The following is a 13,515-nucleotide window of genomic DNA, read 5'->3' on the forward strand; positions in this document are numbered from 1 at the left end:
GGTCCCATTGCATCACTGCCCCTTCTCCAGATACCGGTTAGAGCCCCTGCCTCACGCGGGTCTGGGGACAGGTGTTCTGTGCTCAGCTGTTCCAGGTGTGCGAGGGCCCTGGGGGTCTGCTCAGCCTTGGCCCTTCCGGTGCCCCCCAACCTGGGTGTGGATGCCGGAGGGAGCGGTCCGCCCAGGAAGCAGAGAAGTCGCTGCTCCCCGCTCCAGGCTCTCCCCTCCGCCCCTGCCACCAAATGGGCCTGGGGATGCAACGCACGGAGCGGTGACCTCAGCTGAGTCCAGAGCAGACCCCATGACCCACGACCCCAGGACCTTCATGAGCCACCTGCAGGGCAACACCCGGATGACCTGAGGGCAGTGTCAGGGCGGCGCAGGCTCATAGGAGGGAGGAGCACAGAGGACCCCACAGCCCCACTGACTCCACAGTCTGGGGCTGGCTGAGCGCCACACACAGAGCCCTGAGCCTGGGGTCCCGGGGAGGCTGCCCAGCTGCCCAGCCCCCAAACCCCCCCCATCCCTGTGTGGGGTCACCGTCTCTGGCCCTGTTGTTGCCTGTCCTGCACTCTCACATGTCTCACAGGTGCCCAGGCCCCGACCAGGTCTCCGACTGTCCCAGTGGAAACAGACAAGGCCAGTGACAGTCCCGGATCAGAGTGGTGCCCTGCACCAGGACAGGGAGGCCGGGCAGCTGGGCAGCCCAGGGATGGCCAGCTCCGGGCAGGTGGCCAGGACGTGAGGTGACGCAGCTGCGCACCACCCACCTGCAGGGTCTGCCCCTGTGGACGGGGTGGGGGGTGGGGGTTGGGGGGGGCAATGCTGCCTTGGTAGTTGTGTTGCCATCAGGGCCTGGAAGACCTGCAGCGGCCACAGGGAGGCGGGAGCGAGTAACTGCGGGAGACCTGGCTGTGAGTTCAGAGGCACCCGGAGGAGGCCACAGTCCCAGGGTGGGTCCTGGGTCGGGGTACAGAGAAGGGTTCCAGGAATCAGAAGGGAGGAGCCACGCAGCGTGCCGGGCATGGGGGGCGCCCTGGCTGGGCCCTCCAGGCCAGGAACCCGGATCCAAGGCACAAAGACCATATGATGCTGGGTTGCAGGCCCCCCGGTGTCCAGAGTCCCCTCTGCGCCCCCACGCAGTCCTGCAGATGGCAGAGGCCTCTGAGATCAGCCTCCCGGAGGCCCCTCCCGGAGGCCCCTCCCGGGCTCCCCTTTGCTCCCTCCAGGGAGGCCCGGCCCCTGCCAGTCCCATCTGGCCCCCGCGCCGCAGGGCACCTCCTGCTCTGGCTCCCACAGGCCTTTGGCGTTGGGGTGGGGACTGCCAGGGGCACGGACCCCCGGGGGGGCTGGGACGGGCTTCAGTGCACCGGGGATTGCCCCGAAACTTCAAATGCAAACGGATGCTGGGGTCCCCCTGCTGTTGGACCCCGTGAGGCCTTGGGAGGTCGTGGCAGGAGTCACCAAGGCGAAGTGGGACGGCGGTTGTCGCTCATCAGGGCCTCGCGTGCCTCCCTCCCGACACCACGGCCCCTTCCCGGCCTCCCTGGGCCGCGCTGGCCGTGGGGCAGCCGCTGGGAGCTCGTCCCTGGGGCTCCGAGAGCCGGGCGGGCGGTGCTGCGCTGCTCAAACCCGGCCCCACCCCATGTGCTGGGCCACACTGTGCCCCGCCGGGGTCTGGCGATGACATGCACTTTCCACGGGTGCCCTGCCCCCACCGACAGGGGACCCCGTGTCTCACAGTCAGCAGGAGGGCGGCCCCCACGACAGGAACGTCCAGGCTGGGACATCTCTAGGCCTCGGGGGGCATCTGGTCGCGTCCCCCAGTTTGGGGGTGACTTCCACACAGGTGCCCGCCGGGGACGCTGGGCTCCGCTCTCTGACCAGTGGCCCCTCCCTGGAACCCGTCACATGACCACGTGACCCCCACCAGGCTGCAGACCCCCGTCCTGGCTCCGCAAATGGCCGCCCAGGATGTGTTGCCCCCCGTCCCAGTCACTCTGTGCCCCAGAGGCCCCCTCCGCCCTCCAGCAAGCCCAGCGGGCCCCTGTAACAGGTCCGGCTCCGCACCACACCCTGCAGCCCCTCCCGAGGCCGGGCTCAGCCCCTGGACTCCACCAGGCGCGTGACCTCCACGGGCGGGACTGCCCCCTGGGGCCTCTCGGCTGCCCTGGCACTGCCCCCGCCTGGCCGGGCTCTGTGCCCTCCCCCAGTTCACAGCCTTTCCCCAGCTGAGCCGAGAGGCCCCCAGCCCAGCCCCCCGCATCACGGTGGGCGGCCGGACTAGGCCCCACACTGCACGCGCCGTGTCCCCCCGCCTGGCCCCTTCTGCACCTGCCCTGTCGTCACCCCCCGCCCCTCCTCTCCAGCTCCCGGGCAGGGGCGCGGCGCCCGGCAGGCCAGAGGCCGGGTGGCGGCCACGCAATGCGCCTGGACAGAGCCGGCCAGGGGCCTGGTGTGGGTGGGGATGTGCTGCCTGGCCGCTGTGACCTGTGGGGACGTGTGCGTCCTCAGCTTGAGGGACAGGGCGCAGCCTGTTCCCCTGGGGCAGCCGGGGTGGGGGGCGGCGTGGGGCCCGGCCAGGGTTTGCTGCCAGGGAGGACGGCCTGTAGAGCCTGCATAGGGACAGTTGGCATTTCCTGCCCGAGGGTGGGGCCCCTGCAGCTCTGGCTCCTGGCAGGTGAGCCTGGAGCTGGGATGTGGGGCTCGCAGGGGTGCCCGGGGACGGGGGACGAGGAGGGGATGGGGCAGACGCTGACCTCAGCCCTTGTGGACTGTCACCCATCGGCTGATCCCCACCCGGATCCTGTGCCCTCAACACTCCAGGGGCCCCTCGCCAGCACAGTGACTCCCGGGCAGACGGCGCGGGGGTCAGGCCCACCTGGACACGGGGGTGAGCGCTGCTCCTGGCCGCGGGGCCGGGCGGAACCGGGGCTGGGGGCACAGCTCGGGATCGGGCCGGAGCCCGCCTGCAGAGCCCCCTGCGGGCAAGGACGCCGACAGCCCAGGCAGACGGTCCAGCTGAGGCTGAAGGGGGGCGGGGCCACCCTGGGGACAGAGGCGGGTGGGGGGGCACAGCTGGGTGGGGGCTTTCAGCTGAGTCTGTGGCCCCCGGCCTCCGCTGCCCCAAGGCCTCCTGCTGTCCCGGGGCAGCGACACCGACCCGCAGCCTGGGGCCCGGGCAGCCCTCCGTGCGGCCCTCACGCGGCGGCCAGCAAGGCGAGCGCTGAGCGAGGGGGCGGCGCAGGATGGTGAGCGGCGTGCACCTGGCAAGAAGCCCGGGCCCAGACCTGCGGGGCATACGGGGCCGCGGGGAGGCTGGTGCCCCTCCGGCGCTGGCACAGCGCTCCAGCGGTCACAGCCAAAGACCTGAACACGGGGTAGGGCAGGAATGCGGGCGCGTCCCGGGCAGGGGCCCTCGCGGTGGCCACCGAGGCAGGCAGCCCGACTCCCGATGCTGCCGTTGGTCCCGACAATGGCCTCATGGGTCCTAACCATTCGCGGACAGTGCGGATCAGCCTCGGAGACAGCCGTGGGCTTGGGGTGGGCGGCAGGACTCCCCCCCCCCCCCCGAGCCAGCGTCCCACCCGGCGCCGCCGTGCTCCGCCCCGAGCCGCGCGAGGAACAGCGCGCTCCGTGGCCAGTTGAGAAGCCCACCTGCGGCTCCCGCGCAGCTGGAGCTGGGCTGTGGCCACGCGTCGGGCCACCTCGGGGGTCCCCGCCCTGCCCGTCCAGCATGAGTGGGCAGGCCAGGTGCCAGGCAGCAGGATTTCCTCCCCGTCCAGGCCTCCCTCATGCCCCGGGGGGGCGCGTCCAGCCTCGGGTAAGAGCCTGTGTCCCTCTATGTGCCCTGCCCCCCTGGCGTCGGGGGCGACCCGACAGGCTGCAGGCAATGGGGTGGGGGCCCTGGGGGCACGGGGATGAGGGCAGAGCCAGGGGCAGGCGGGAACCCCCAGCCCCGCGGCGCTGGTGCCCCGTAATCGTTCACTGTACTCGCACGTATTTCCCGCAACGAGCACCTGCCAGGAATCAGGCGGGAACAGAACCGAAGGCGGGTTGTTTTAAGGATTTTATTCTTTTAAAAGTCATTTCCACACCCGAGTGGGGCTTGAGCTCACAGCCCTGAGATCAAGCGCCCCGGCCTCCGCCCGAGCCAGCCGGGCCGCGAGGCTGCTTCGTGCCCGGGACCGAGGACACAGCCCCGCTGCCCGCGGCCACGCCCAGCCCGTGGGCCCCGCATACTCGGATCTCAGACCGTCCGTCCCGCAGGAGCCGCAGACGCAGGTGCTGGCAGGAAGGAGGGCGCGTCACCAGGCACAAAGACAACCGCCAAGCCCGGCCGGGGCCCGAGAGATGGGGTCGCGCCCGCTGTCGGGGCGGGGAGGGGGGACACACCCCCAGCGGGACGGCGTCTCCAGGGCCCCGAGGTCGCCGTCACGGGAGAGGCATCCCCTGCAGACCTGGGGCGGGCACGGGGTCCTGGGCTGGTCCCTGACCCGAGTCCACGTCCAGACGGGGACCGCGGTGGCGCCCAGGAATCGCCCCTGGCCCCTGACTGTCCTCATCACCCCCAGGTCGGGACACACAGGACACACAGCAGCCCCCACGCCGGGTCCGCAGGCTAGGAGCTCTGTGGGCCGGACGGCGGGAACCTCTGAATGTCACCCCAAGACAGTAAATTAGGGCAAACTACGGGGGCGGGGGGGGCGGAGGCGGGGCGGCCAGGGCTCGGGAGGGGTCCTGGCGAGTCTGGCCTGGCGCGGGGTCCAGAGCGGCTTTGATGCACAATCTCAGAAGCTATTTAGGCCGCTCATTATTTGTTAAAGAGCCGGAGGCTAAAAATAGCTGTGAGGGCGTCACAACCCAGGGACTCCGCGCCCGGTGCCCCGTGGGAGCCATCACCTCTGCAGGGACAGACGGCGCGGTGCTCCAGGCTCAGAGCTGCCGGGGCCGGGAGGGGGCAGAGGGGCCAGGCCTGGGGGCCAGGGGCAGGCGGGGTCCCACCCAGCATCCTGCTGCCACGAGACCCCCGAGGGACTGCAGGGCGGAGGCCAGAGCCCGTCCTCATGAGCCCTGGGCTGCTCGCCCGCCCGCACACCTGCACGGGTGCACACGGGCAGGTGGGGTCTGAGCGCAGGTTGGGGTGTCCAGGTCCAGGGCTGGGCTCCCGGCAGCCCCGTGCTCCTCTGCGGTGTGTGCAGGCTCGCACTCTGGCCTAACTCACCTGTGACCCAATCCCACCCAGGAGGTGGGTGGTGGGACCGGGCATCCACACCCCCCAGTGCGTCCAGAATCTTCTGGATCCTTTCCAGCACCACCCTGGACCCAGCAACCAGGGGGCACACGAGCTCTCAGAGGCCTGCCGTGCGACCCGCATCAGCCTCGGGGCAGGACCAGGACGACCCCAGGACCTTGTGAAGTCACTTCTGACCAAAGCTTCGGGCCGACGTGTGCCCCCTGCCCAAGCCCACGCACAGTGACCACGCGGGCACAGGCACTGGCTTCAACGGGCTTCTCGTCAGGTGCCGCGGACGTCCTCAGCAACGGCTTCCGAAGGGCCCGTGTCCGCCCCGCCGTGAGGACGTGGCCGGGTGGGGCGCGGGGACACGGCCAGCGCTGGGGCGTCCGTTCTGGCCACATGCAGGGACTGTGGGGCACTTCGTCCACTGCTCGCAGGGAGGGCCGACCCCCAGACCCCACGGCCCAGAGGGGCCCGAATCCGCGGCTCTCCAGGCAGGGCTCCCGCGCTGCCTTCCATGGTCGGGGCCGAGAGCAGCCCGACGGTGGCACCGCCGCACAGAGGGGGTCACACGGCGCCAAGACAAGCGTCATCAGAAAATAGTTTAATTATGTACAGGCGGTCGCAGGCTGATCACACACAGGGAGCGGTCGCGCACGGGGCTCGCGGCGGCCGAGCAGACACGCTCTCGAGGCGATGGCTGCTGGACAGACTGACATGAACCACAAACCGTGACAGTTACGGGGGGACGTAATCAACACGTTTCCTTTGGGACCAGAAAAAGAAAAGGAAACTCAGAGGCTTTGGAATGCTTTTTCTTCTCGTGCCGGGGAGCGGCGTCTGTTCCCGACCCGAGGGCGGAGCACAGCGATCCGGGGTGGCCACACCAGCCCACGCCGTGACGGCCGCAGACGGGACCTTCGAGGTCGAGCTCAGCAGCTTCCGGCTCCGTGAGCCACACGCGCAGCCTCGACCGCGACGGCTCAGAAGAGCGGCCGGGAGCCCTGGCTCTCGAACTCGGCCCACGCGTCGTTCAGCTCCATGAAGATCATCTTGGCGTACTGCTCGTAGGGCTGCCCTGCGGCCTGGGGGCCGGACCAGGGGTGCGGAGGCCTCAGACTCGCTGCCGGCGCACCCCAGCCCAGACCCCGCCCGCCCCGCCCGCCCCGTGCTCACCTTGTCCGGGTGCACCACCAGCACGGCGCGGCGGTACTGCTTCTTCACCTGCCCGGGGGTCACCAGGTCGGCCATGCCCACGGGGGCCCAGCGGCTCTCGCCGTCCCACAGCACGGTGTGCAGGGTCGACAGCAGCGCGCGGATGTTCCTCTCCTTGCCCTCCGTCCACTCCAGGAGCTGTGGGACGCACGGGTGCTCAGACAGCAGACCGGGCCTCGGCCCCCTGCCCCCAAGCAGCGGGCATCGTGCCGACGGCTCCACGCACCACCCACTGCACAGAGCAAGGCTCTGCCCGCGAGACGCTCGGCCTAGGCACGCACCCGACGCCCGGTTTCTGTGTTGATCCCGCCCGGGCACCCCCCTGGGCCGGGCCACACACCACAGTGACCCTCGCTGCCAGCGGGTCGTTCTGAGACAGCCTGCCCCCACTCCCCCCCAGGACTCCCAGGACGTGGGCAGTCACATGACCCACGAGGCCACAGCCACCTGCAGGGAGGACCCCCCGACCCCTGGACAGAGGAGGCCAGTCACCCTCAACAGGGTCACGTCTGGCGAGCGTAGACGGCTGCGGCACTCGGCCATCACCCCATACGCAGCCGAGAAGGCAGGGAGGCGACCGCAGGCCGCACGCAGGACCAAGACCCCGTGGCGTCCGGGATCGGGTGCTGCACGGGGGGCTGCTGGCCGTCGCGTGTGCAGGAGCCCCCACCCCAGAGCCGGCGCCCGCCCAGCCTCACCTTCAGCTTCAGCGGGTCTGCGTCCCTCGCCTGCTCCTGCCGCCGCATCTCGGCCATGGTCCTCGGCCCCTTCCGGTCAGCCTTGGACGAGAAGCCCTGGTGGGACAGCAGGTCCTCAAAGTCGCTCTCGGACACTCTTGGCTTCTGGCCTGGGAGAGAGTGGAGGCTTGGCCACGGACACGGGTGGGGCCCCGCCCACGGCTTGGCCACGGTGAGGGGCTGCAGGACGCTGCGCACCTCGCTAACGGGAGGCAGGAGGCAGGCCCCAGGCGCACACGGCCCCCAGCCGGCCGACCTGTCTCCAGCCCAACCGCCCCTGGGAGCCAAGGACGGCCGCGTCCGTCACCTCCGGGGGTCTACCCACATGTGGCATCCCCGTGACAAACACGGCCGCAGCCCCCGACCACAGACACGAGTGCACCCCAGGGAGCCCCGCCGGGCGAACACAGACCGGGCCTCGCTGGACACTTGCCCAGGGCAGGCCGTTCGCTGGACAGACGGGCAGGACGGTGCCGTGGACATACCACGCCCAGGAGACAGGACTCACCGAAGCTGGGGGCCCGGACCCCTCTCTCCTCTCGGCCGCCAATCACGCTCACGTTGGCAGCATAGTTAGGCCTTGGCTGCGGACAGGCCTTGGGGGGTGGCTTGGCCTGGGGGGGCCACGGGGTGCCCTGGGCCGGGGGCCGACCTGTCTGCTGCCAGGAGCTGCCGCCCGTGGGAGGGGGGGCCGTCTTGGCGCCAAAAGCCCCCGGAGCAAATCCAGCTGGTGAGCCTGGGGAGACAGTTCACAGAGGTTAGCGCCAGAACGCCCGAGAGCTGCCGCGTCCCTGGGGAGCTGCTGCAGACAAGGCCCAGGCCCCGGACCACACGCGTGTCAGACACCAGGACGGGCGGCCGCCCCGGGGGCAGGGGCCGGCAGGTGCGCGTGTGCGGACAAGGGCAGGCACGTGGCCCCCGCGCCCCCAGAACGCCCGGCTGCTTCTTCCACTGTTTATCGTGACGCAGACGCTCAGCGAGCCGCACGACCGCCGCCGGGGCCCAGGCCCAGCTCACAGCCCTGCCAGCGCCAGGCCGGCGGTGCGTGCGCACGGTCACCACGTGCACAGGTTCACCGAAGCACCGCGTCAGGACACTTGGGTGACCCCTCTCCAGGCCTGTCATTTCAAGAATGTTCTAGAAACGGGACCAGAGTGGGTAAGCTTTGGGGCTGCTGCTTCTCACTCAGGACCTGCTCCTTTCTACTGCTGCGCAGCGTCCACACGGGCTGGGAGGACTCGGGCTGCTTCCGGTCCTGGGCAGGCACAGATGCTGGCCGCTTCTTCGAGATACACTGCGCTGTACGAGGACTTCCATTAGAACTGGCCGCTCAGTGGCGGAGTGGCCGCGCCATCTCACGTTCCCGCCAGCACTCGGGGCTGCCGTGCTTCCACGGAGGCCCCGCCCCGCCCCGCCCTGGGTAGCCCTCGCCACGTGGCCCCAGCGCTGGGTGCCCAGCACCCTGTCCCATGTCCCAAGAGGACGGCTTTTCACCCACCCCCGTGCTCACGTACTGTCTGCGCTGTCGGATACGGAGCTCGGAAACGTTCTTCCCACCCCACAGCGTGTCCCCCCGTCTTGTGCGTGGTGGATCGTGGTCGAGGTGGCTGTGGCCACAGCTCCAGGGGCTGCTACGGGGCCCTGAGGTCTCCCTGCGTGGGCTTCAGTCTAGGACTGCCGCTGAGCCGTGGCCGAGTGAGGCCTGAGGGTCAGGGTGAGGTCACTTTCCCACCTGCAACGGCCCATCCACGGCCATTCGGCTCCGACAGCAGGAGGTGCAGGTTTTGGCAGCCACAGGGTGAGCCCCAGGCAGGGGCTGCGGCCCCCACGCTCCTCTCCCCGCACAGAACCGTCTCAGCCACTCGGGGTTCTCTCCCCAAGAGAACACGACCGTGAGCTTGTCCTGGTCTTGCCCGCAGGGTCCGCGCTGAACCTGCAGACCCGCGCCGTCCTCGCCGGGTCGGCGCCTGCGCCCCACACTCCAGTCCCAGTGCCTACCACCAACAGCCCTTCCCTACGCGGCTGGCGAGGCTGCTGACTGCGCCGCTGACTGCGCCCGCTGGCCGGGAAGCAGGCTCATTCTGGAACAGACCCGCGGGGTGTGGTGTCTGAGGACGGTCTCCTGGCGGGTGGTGCTGAGTGTGCGTCCACACAGGAGCACGGGCCCGCACCTCCCTGATGGGCTCCGGTCAGGTACCAGGGTACACGAGCTTCCTGAACTCACCTGGGAGACGCTGTGGGCACTGGCGTCCGTTCTTTCCACACCTGGTAGGATTCTCCAACGAAGCCCCCCCAGGACCGGGGCCTCCCTCTTTGGGAGACCTTCAAGTGCGCGTTCCTCTCCTTCGTGGCGGCGGGGACGCTCCACACCGGGCCCCACGCTGGCCAACGGGCGCCAGACCTCAGGGTCCACTGCCTCTGTGCCTGCAGGGACGTCCCCGTGTCCTTGCGCGATCGTCCCTTTCAATCTGTCCTGGTGGAGCTCTGCCGGTTTTACGGATTTTTGAGTTTCTTCTTTTCAAAGAACCACGTTTTGTTTCATCGGTTTTCTACTTCGTGTGTTTTGACTCTTCGTTATTTCCTTCCGTTTGCTTTGAGTTTTGCCGACTTTTCAACACGCAAGGGGAGGGCTCCCGATGCTGACGAGACGGCCGCGTGCGCCTGGTTCAGCGCCCCGTTCTGTCTCCTAAATAACCCACTTGGTGCTGAATTCGAAGCACATGAAGACTAACGGTGACCCTGCTGTTCCTGATTCCCAGTCCATGCAGTCTCGACGGAGGCCCAGAGTGCCTGGGAAAAGGGCCGGGACCGCCACGGGGACCCGCCAGCCGTGGTCGCATCCAGCAACTCCGGCGCCGTGCCAACCTCACGTGCTGCTCCATCACCTGTCGAGGGCTCTGACGTCTGCTAGTGGAGTCTGTTTCTCCTTCCCGCCCGTCAGCTTTCCCAGGACCCCGAGGCCATGTGACGGAGGGTCTGGGGCCCCTGTGCAGCTGAGGGCCGGCTCCATCCCAAGGATGGGTCACTCGGGACCTGAAAGGCCCTGTGTCCCCCAGCAGGACCCGAGGCCAACAGGAGGCTCTGGGCAGCCTACCCCCCTGGTGTGAGTGGACACACACAGGCCACGGAGGGAAGCAGGCCACAGGAAAACCCAAACTCCGAGAACGCCCTCAGAGAGACCACGCAGCCTGAAGTGCCAGGAATGTACCAAGATGGAAACTACTGAGAGACCAAGCCCCAGGGGCTCACCCAGATGGATGCAGAACTAGCCCCAGTGTTGGGGGGGGAGGGGGGGCCCTACAGACCCACACCGAGGAAGGTCCATCTCCACACCAACCCGAAGGCTCCTGGGCGCCATGAGGGGCTGTGGGGAGCAGCCACGAAGCCCCGGGGAGCACCGCCACCTGCCCCGAGCAATTTGCCTTCCCAGCAGATGTCTCCAGCCTGGACTTCCACCCGCCCGCTGACTGCCAAGGGACAAGAACCTGCTCAGATACTCATGGTCTTGATGCCCCACGTGCGTCCCCAGGAGCCAGAGGCACCCCAAGGATATGTCCCCAGGAGGGTCGAGGCCAAGGGCAGCAGGCACAGGCTCTGGGCGGGGCCATCTCGTCCATCCTGCCACCACACGAAGTCCCCGCTCTCCAGGTGGCCCACATGCGCCTGACGCCACCCAGCATTGGCGTAGCTCTCAAGCCCCCACAACAGGGCCAGGGCCAGACAGACTGCACCCTCCTGCCACCCGGTGGGTCCTGCACATCACCTTGGAGGCCAGAACTGAGGTCACCGAGGTCAGCAAACGGGTCCAGGCTCTGAGACTTGGTCCAGCTCGCGGGGGCACTGGGGGCAGCAGGCTGGCCTCCTGCAGAGAAGGGACCTGGAGAAGCGCAGAGGGTATGAGAAGGCGCACCAGGGGCTCCTGAGGCCGCACCGGCTACTGTCTGTGCCCACGGCAGCCCTAGACGCGGGCGGCCGCACGCCAGCCCGGGACGCCTCCATCCGGCAGCCAGCCTGCCGGTGCACGTCGCCCTGACCCTGGAGTCCCACGTCCCCACACCCGGGTGGAGTGCACGCGGGCTTCAGCACATTCCTCATGAGGGCGTGAGCTGCAGAGTAGCCTCCACGTAAGCATCTGTGCGAGTCACCACCACACGGCCCACGATGACCTCACACAGGCCTTACACGCGGTGGCTCTTGCTACATAGAGAGCTCTCAGAAGTTAACTAGAAACCGCTGAATCCCAAGGGTGCCCGGTGGCTCAGGCGGTTAAGCGCGTGACCCTTGGTCTCAGCTCAGGCTGTGATCTCAGGGTCGTGAGATTGAGCCCCACACCCGGCCCTGAGCTCAGGGGCGTCTGCTGGAGACTCTCTCCCCCTCTCTGTCTGCCCCTCCCACTAATAAATACACACCAATAACACCTTTAAAAAAACTGAACTCTCTCTGTAAAAAAATACAAGTAACTAAAAACACGCAAGATGACAGCTGACCTCATTCCTCCTGAAAAAATGCAAATGAAAAGACAGTGTCTGTACGTCAGCGTTGGGCCCTGGGGAGAGCCTCAGGCTGGGGGCACGTCCGTGAGCAGTACCCCGGGGCGCACGGCGCACAGGCCTTCCATGGCACTCCCTCCCGGGGCGCTTCCACGGGGGAAGGAAGGGCCTGGCCCTGAGACCCAGCCGTGGCACAGACGAACCACAGGACAGGGGACTCCTCGTAGCCCACACTCCTCCGGCAGTGGGGTCCCTGGCACGTCACACATGACACACACGTGCACGTGCACGCCAGGCCCCAGCAGAGGCCCGCCCGAGAACCTGCCTCCACGGGGCTGGGCTCGTACCTTCTGCAGCAGCAGCTGCGGGGGCCGGCGCCTCGGCCCAGGCCTCCCACCCCCCCAGCAGATCCGGGTGGCTGGTGGAGGCCGTCATCTTGCCGGGCTCTGCTGGTAGATCTCCTGCAAAGACAGCAGCACTGCCTGGGTGTCCTCTGTGGGATGCTGGGAGGGCACCCACTGCCCCCAGGGGCTGCACTGCGCTCCCACCACACTGATCCACTCCCTTTGCCCCCAGGGGCCCGAGGGTGTGTCGCGTGACCAATGAACGGACCAAATGACGAGGGCGGCAGCAAAGAGAGCCGCTGTTCATAGAGCAACAACCGTCCACACGTCTAAGAGCTCCCCACGCCAAGGCCAGCCACACGGATCGAGGCTGCGTGCCAGTGCCCCCAGAAACCTCCTTCCGCCCTCCTGAAACCCAGTGGAGTGCCCAGGGCAGACGCTCTGAGCCCACTGCAGAAGGCTTACCCAGGTGCAGGAAGTCGGTGCTGCAGGCGGGCGGTGGGGCACTGTGGGTGGACGGGAAGGACGCAGGCGCGGCGGCAGGAGATTCCGAATGAAGAAATTCACCGAACAGGTCAGGCTGGGAGCACGGCTGGGTGTTGGGCCCAGATGGCAGCAGGAGAGGGTCAAAGGGGTCGGCTGCGGGAGGACACCCAACAAGCGGGGAGGTGAGGCTCTGCTAGGCGTCTCCCGACAGCATCAGCCGCCAAGCCGAGCAGGGCCCGCTGGCGCCAGGGCCTCTCAGACCCAGTGCAGGGAGAGGCGGCCCGGGAGGGACGGGGTGGCAGTTCCTGGGGCGGGAGGGGCCTCGGGAGCCCGCCCTGCAGAGTAGCAGCCTCCTCCAGCACGCCGGGCTGGGCTGCGCCTCCAGCGGGTGAGGGTGGCCGAGGGGCCAGGCTGACCCCACCCCGACTGTCCTCAGCAGACCCCTCCCGGGGAACCCTGACAGCAAGGCCACACCACCACTTGCCCCGCTGGACACTGGACGGACTAACGTACCAGCTGGCCCCTCGCGGGGCGGGCTCTGTGCGCTCGAGGAGGGAGCTGGGCTTGCGAAGAGGAGGGGAGCCTCTCCACCCAGCAGGTCACCCGGGGGCACCTCCGGAGCAGCGTCAGGGCCCCCCAGGAGGCGGCTGAGCAGGTCGGCGGTGCTGGGGGCTGCCCCACTGGCCTGCACAGGGGGGGCCAGCCCAGCCTCGGCATGCAGCCCCAGGAGGTCGACACTGTCCTCCTGCCGCGTGGGCTCCTGCGGTGTGGCCCCATCAAAAATCAACTCTCGCTCTGGCAGCCTCGCCGCTGGCCCTGGCGTGTCCTCATCCGCCGCGTCCCTGCTCTCGGTGGATGGTGTGGCTGCTTCCTCATCCGAAGGCTCACTCCCACCTGCATCCTCAGCCAGGGTCGATGGGTTCTCCTTGGCAAAGTGACTTTCTGGACTCGTCTCTGTATCTTTCTCCTCTGAAAAGCACAGCAAACAGGACAGCGGGGTGAGG

The 13,515-nt window shown here is 68.4% G+C and overlaps 1 protein-coding gene across 9 annotated transcripts in view; it reads right to left on the reverse strand.

Moving 5' to 3' along the window:
* Nucleotides 1-5,828: 5,828 nt before the first annotated feature.
* GAK (cyclin G associated kinase) overlaps nucleotides 5,829-13,515 on the reverse strand; it is a 65,258-nt gene continuing 57,571 nt past the window's right edge. For all 9 annotated transcript variants that reach the window (XM_055326053.1, XM_055326058.1, XM_055326060.1 and 6 more), the window contains 8 exons: nucleotides 13,025-13,480; nucleotides 12,491-12,664; nucleotides 12,029-12,142; nucleotides 10,955-11,068; nucleotides 7,700-7,927; nucleotides 7,153-7,301; nucleotides 6,416-6,592; nucleotides 5,829-6,324 (listed from right to left, as the gene is read on the reverse strand). In XM_055326053.1, coding sequence (XP_055182028.1) covers nucleotides 6,223-6,324; nucleotides 6,416-6,592; nucleotides 7,153-7,301; nucleotides 7,700-7,927; nucleotides 10,955-11,068; nucleotides 12,029-12,142; nucleotides 12,491-12,664; nucleotides 13,025-13,480 — 1,514 coding nt within the window. In that variant the 3' untranslated portion in view covers nucleotides 5,829-6,222. The remainder of the gene's footprint in view (nucleotides 6,325-6,415; nucleotides 6,593-7,152; nucleotides 7,302-7,699; nucleotides 7,928-10,954; nucleotides 11,069-12,028; nucleotides 12,143-12,490; nucleotides 12,665-13,024; nucleotides 13,481-13,515) is intronic.

Source organism: Nyctereutes procyonoides, unplaced genomic scaffold (genome assembly GCF_905146905.1).
Source record: "Nyctereutes procyonoides isolate TBG_1078 unplaced genomic scaffold, NYPRO_anot_genome, whole genome shotgun sequence".
Taxonomy (NCBI): Eukaryota; Metazoa; Chordata; class Mammalia; order Carnivora; family Canidae; genus Nyctereutes; species Nyctereutes procyonoides.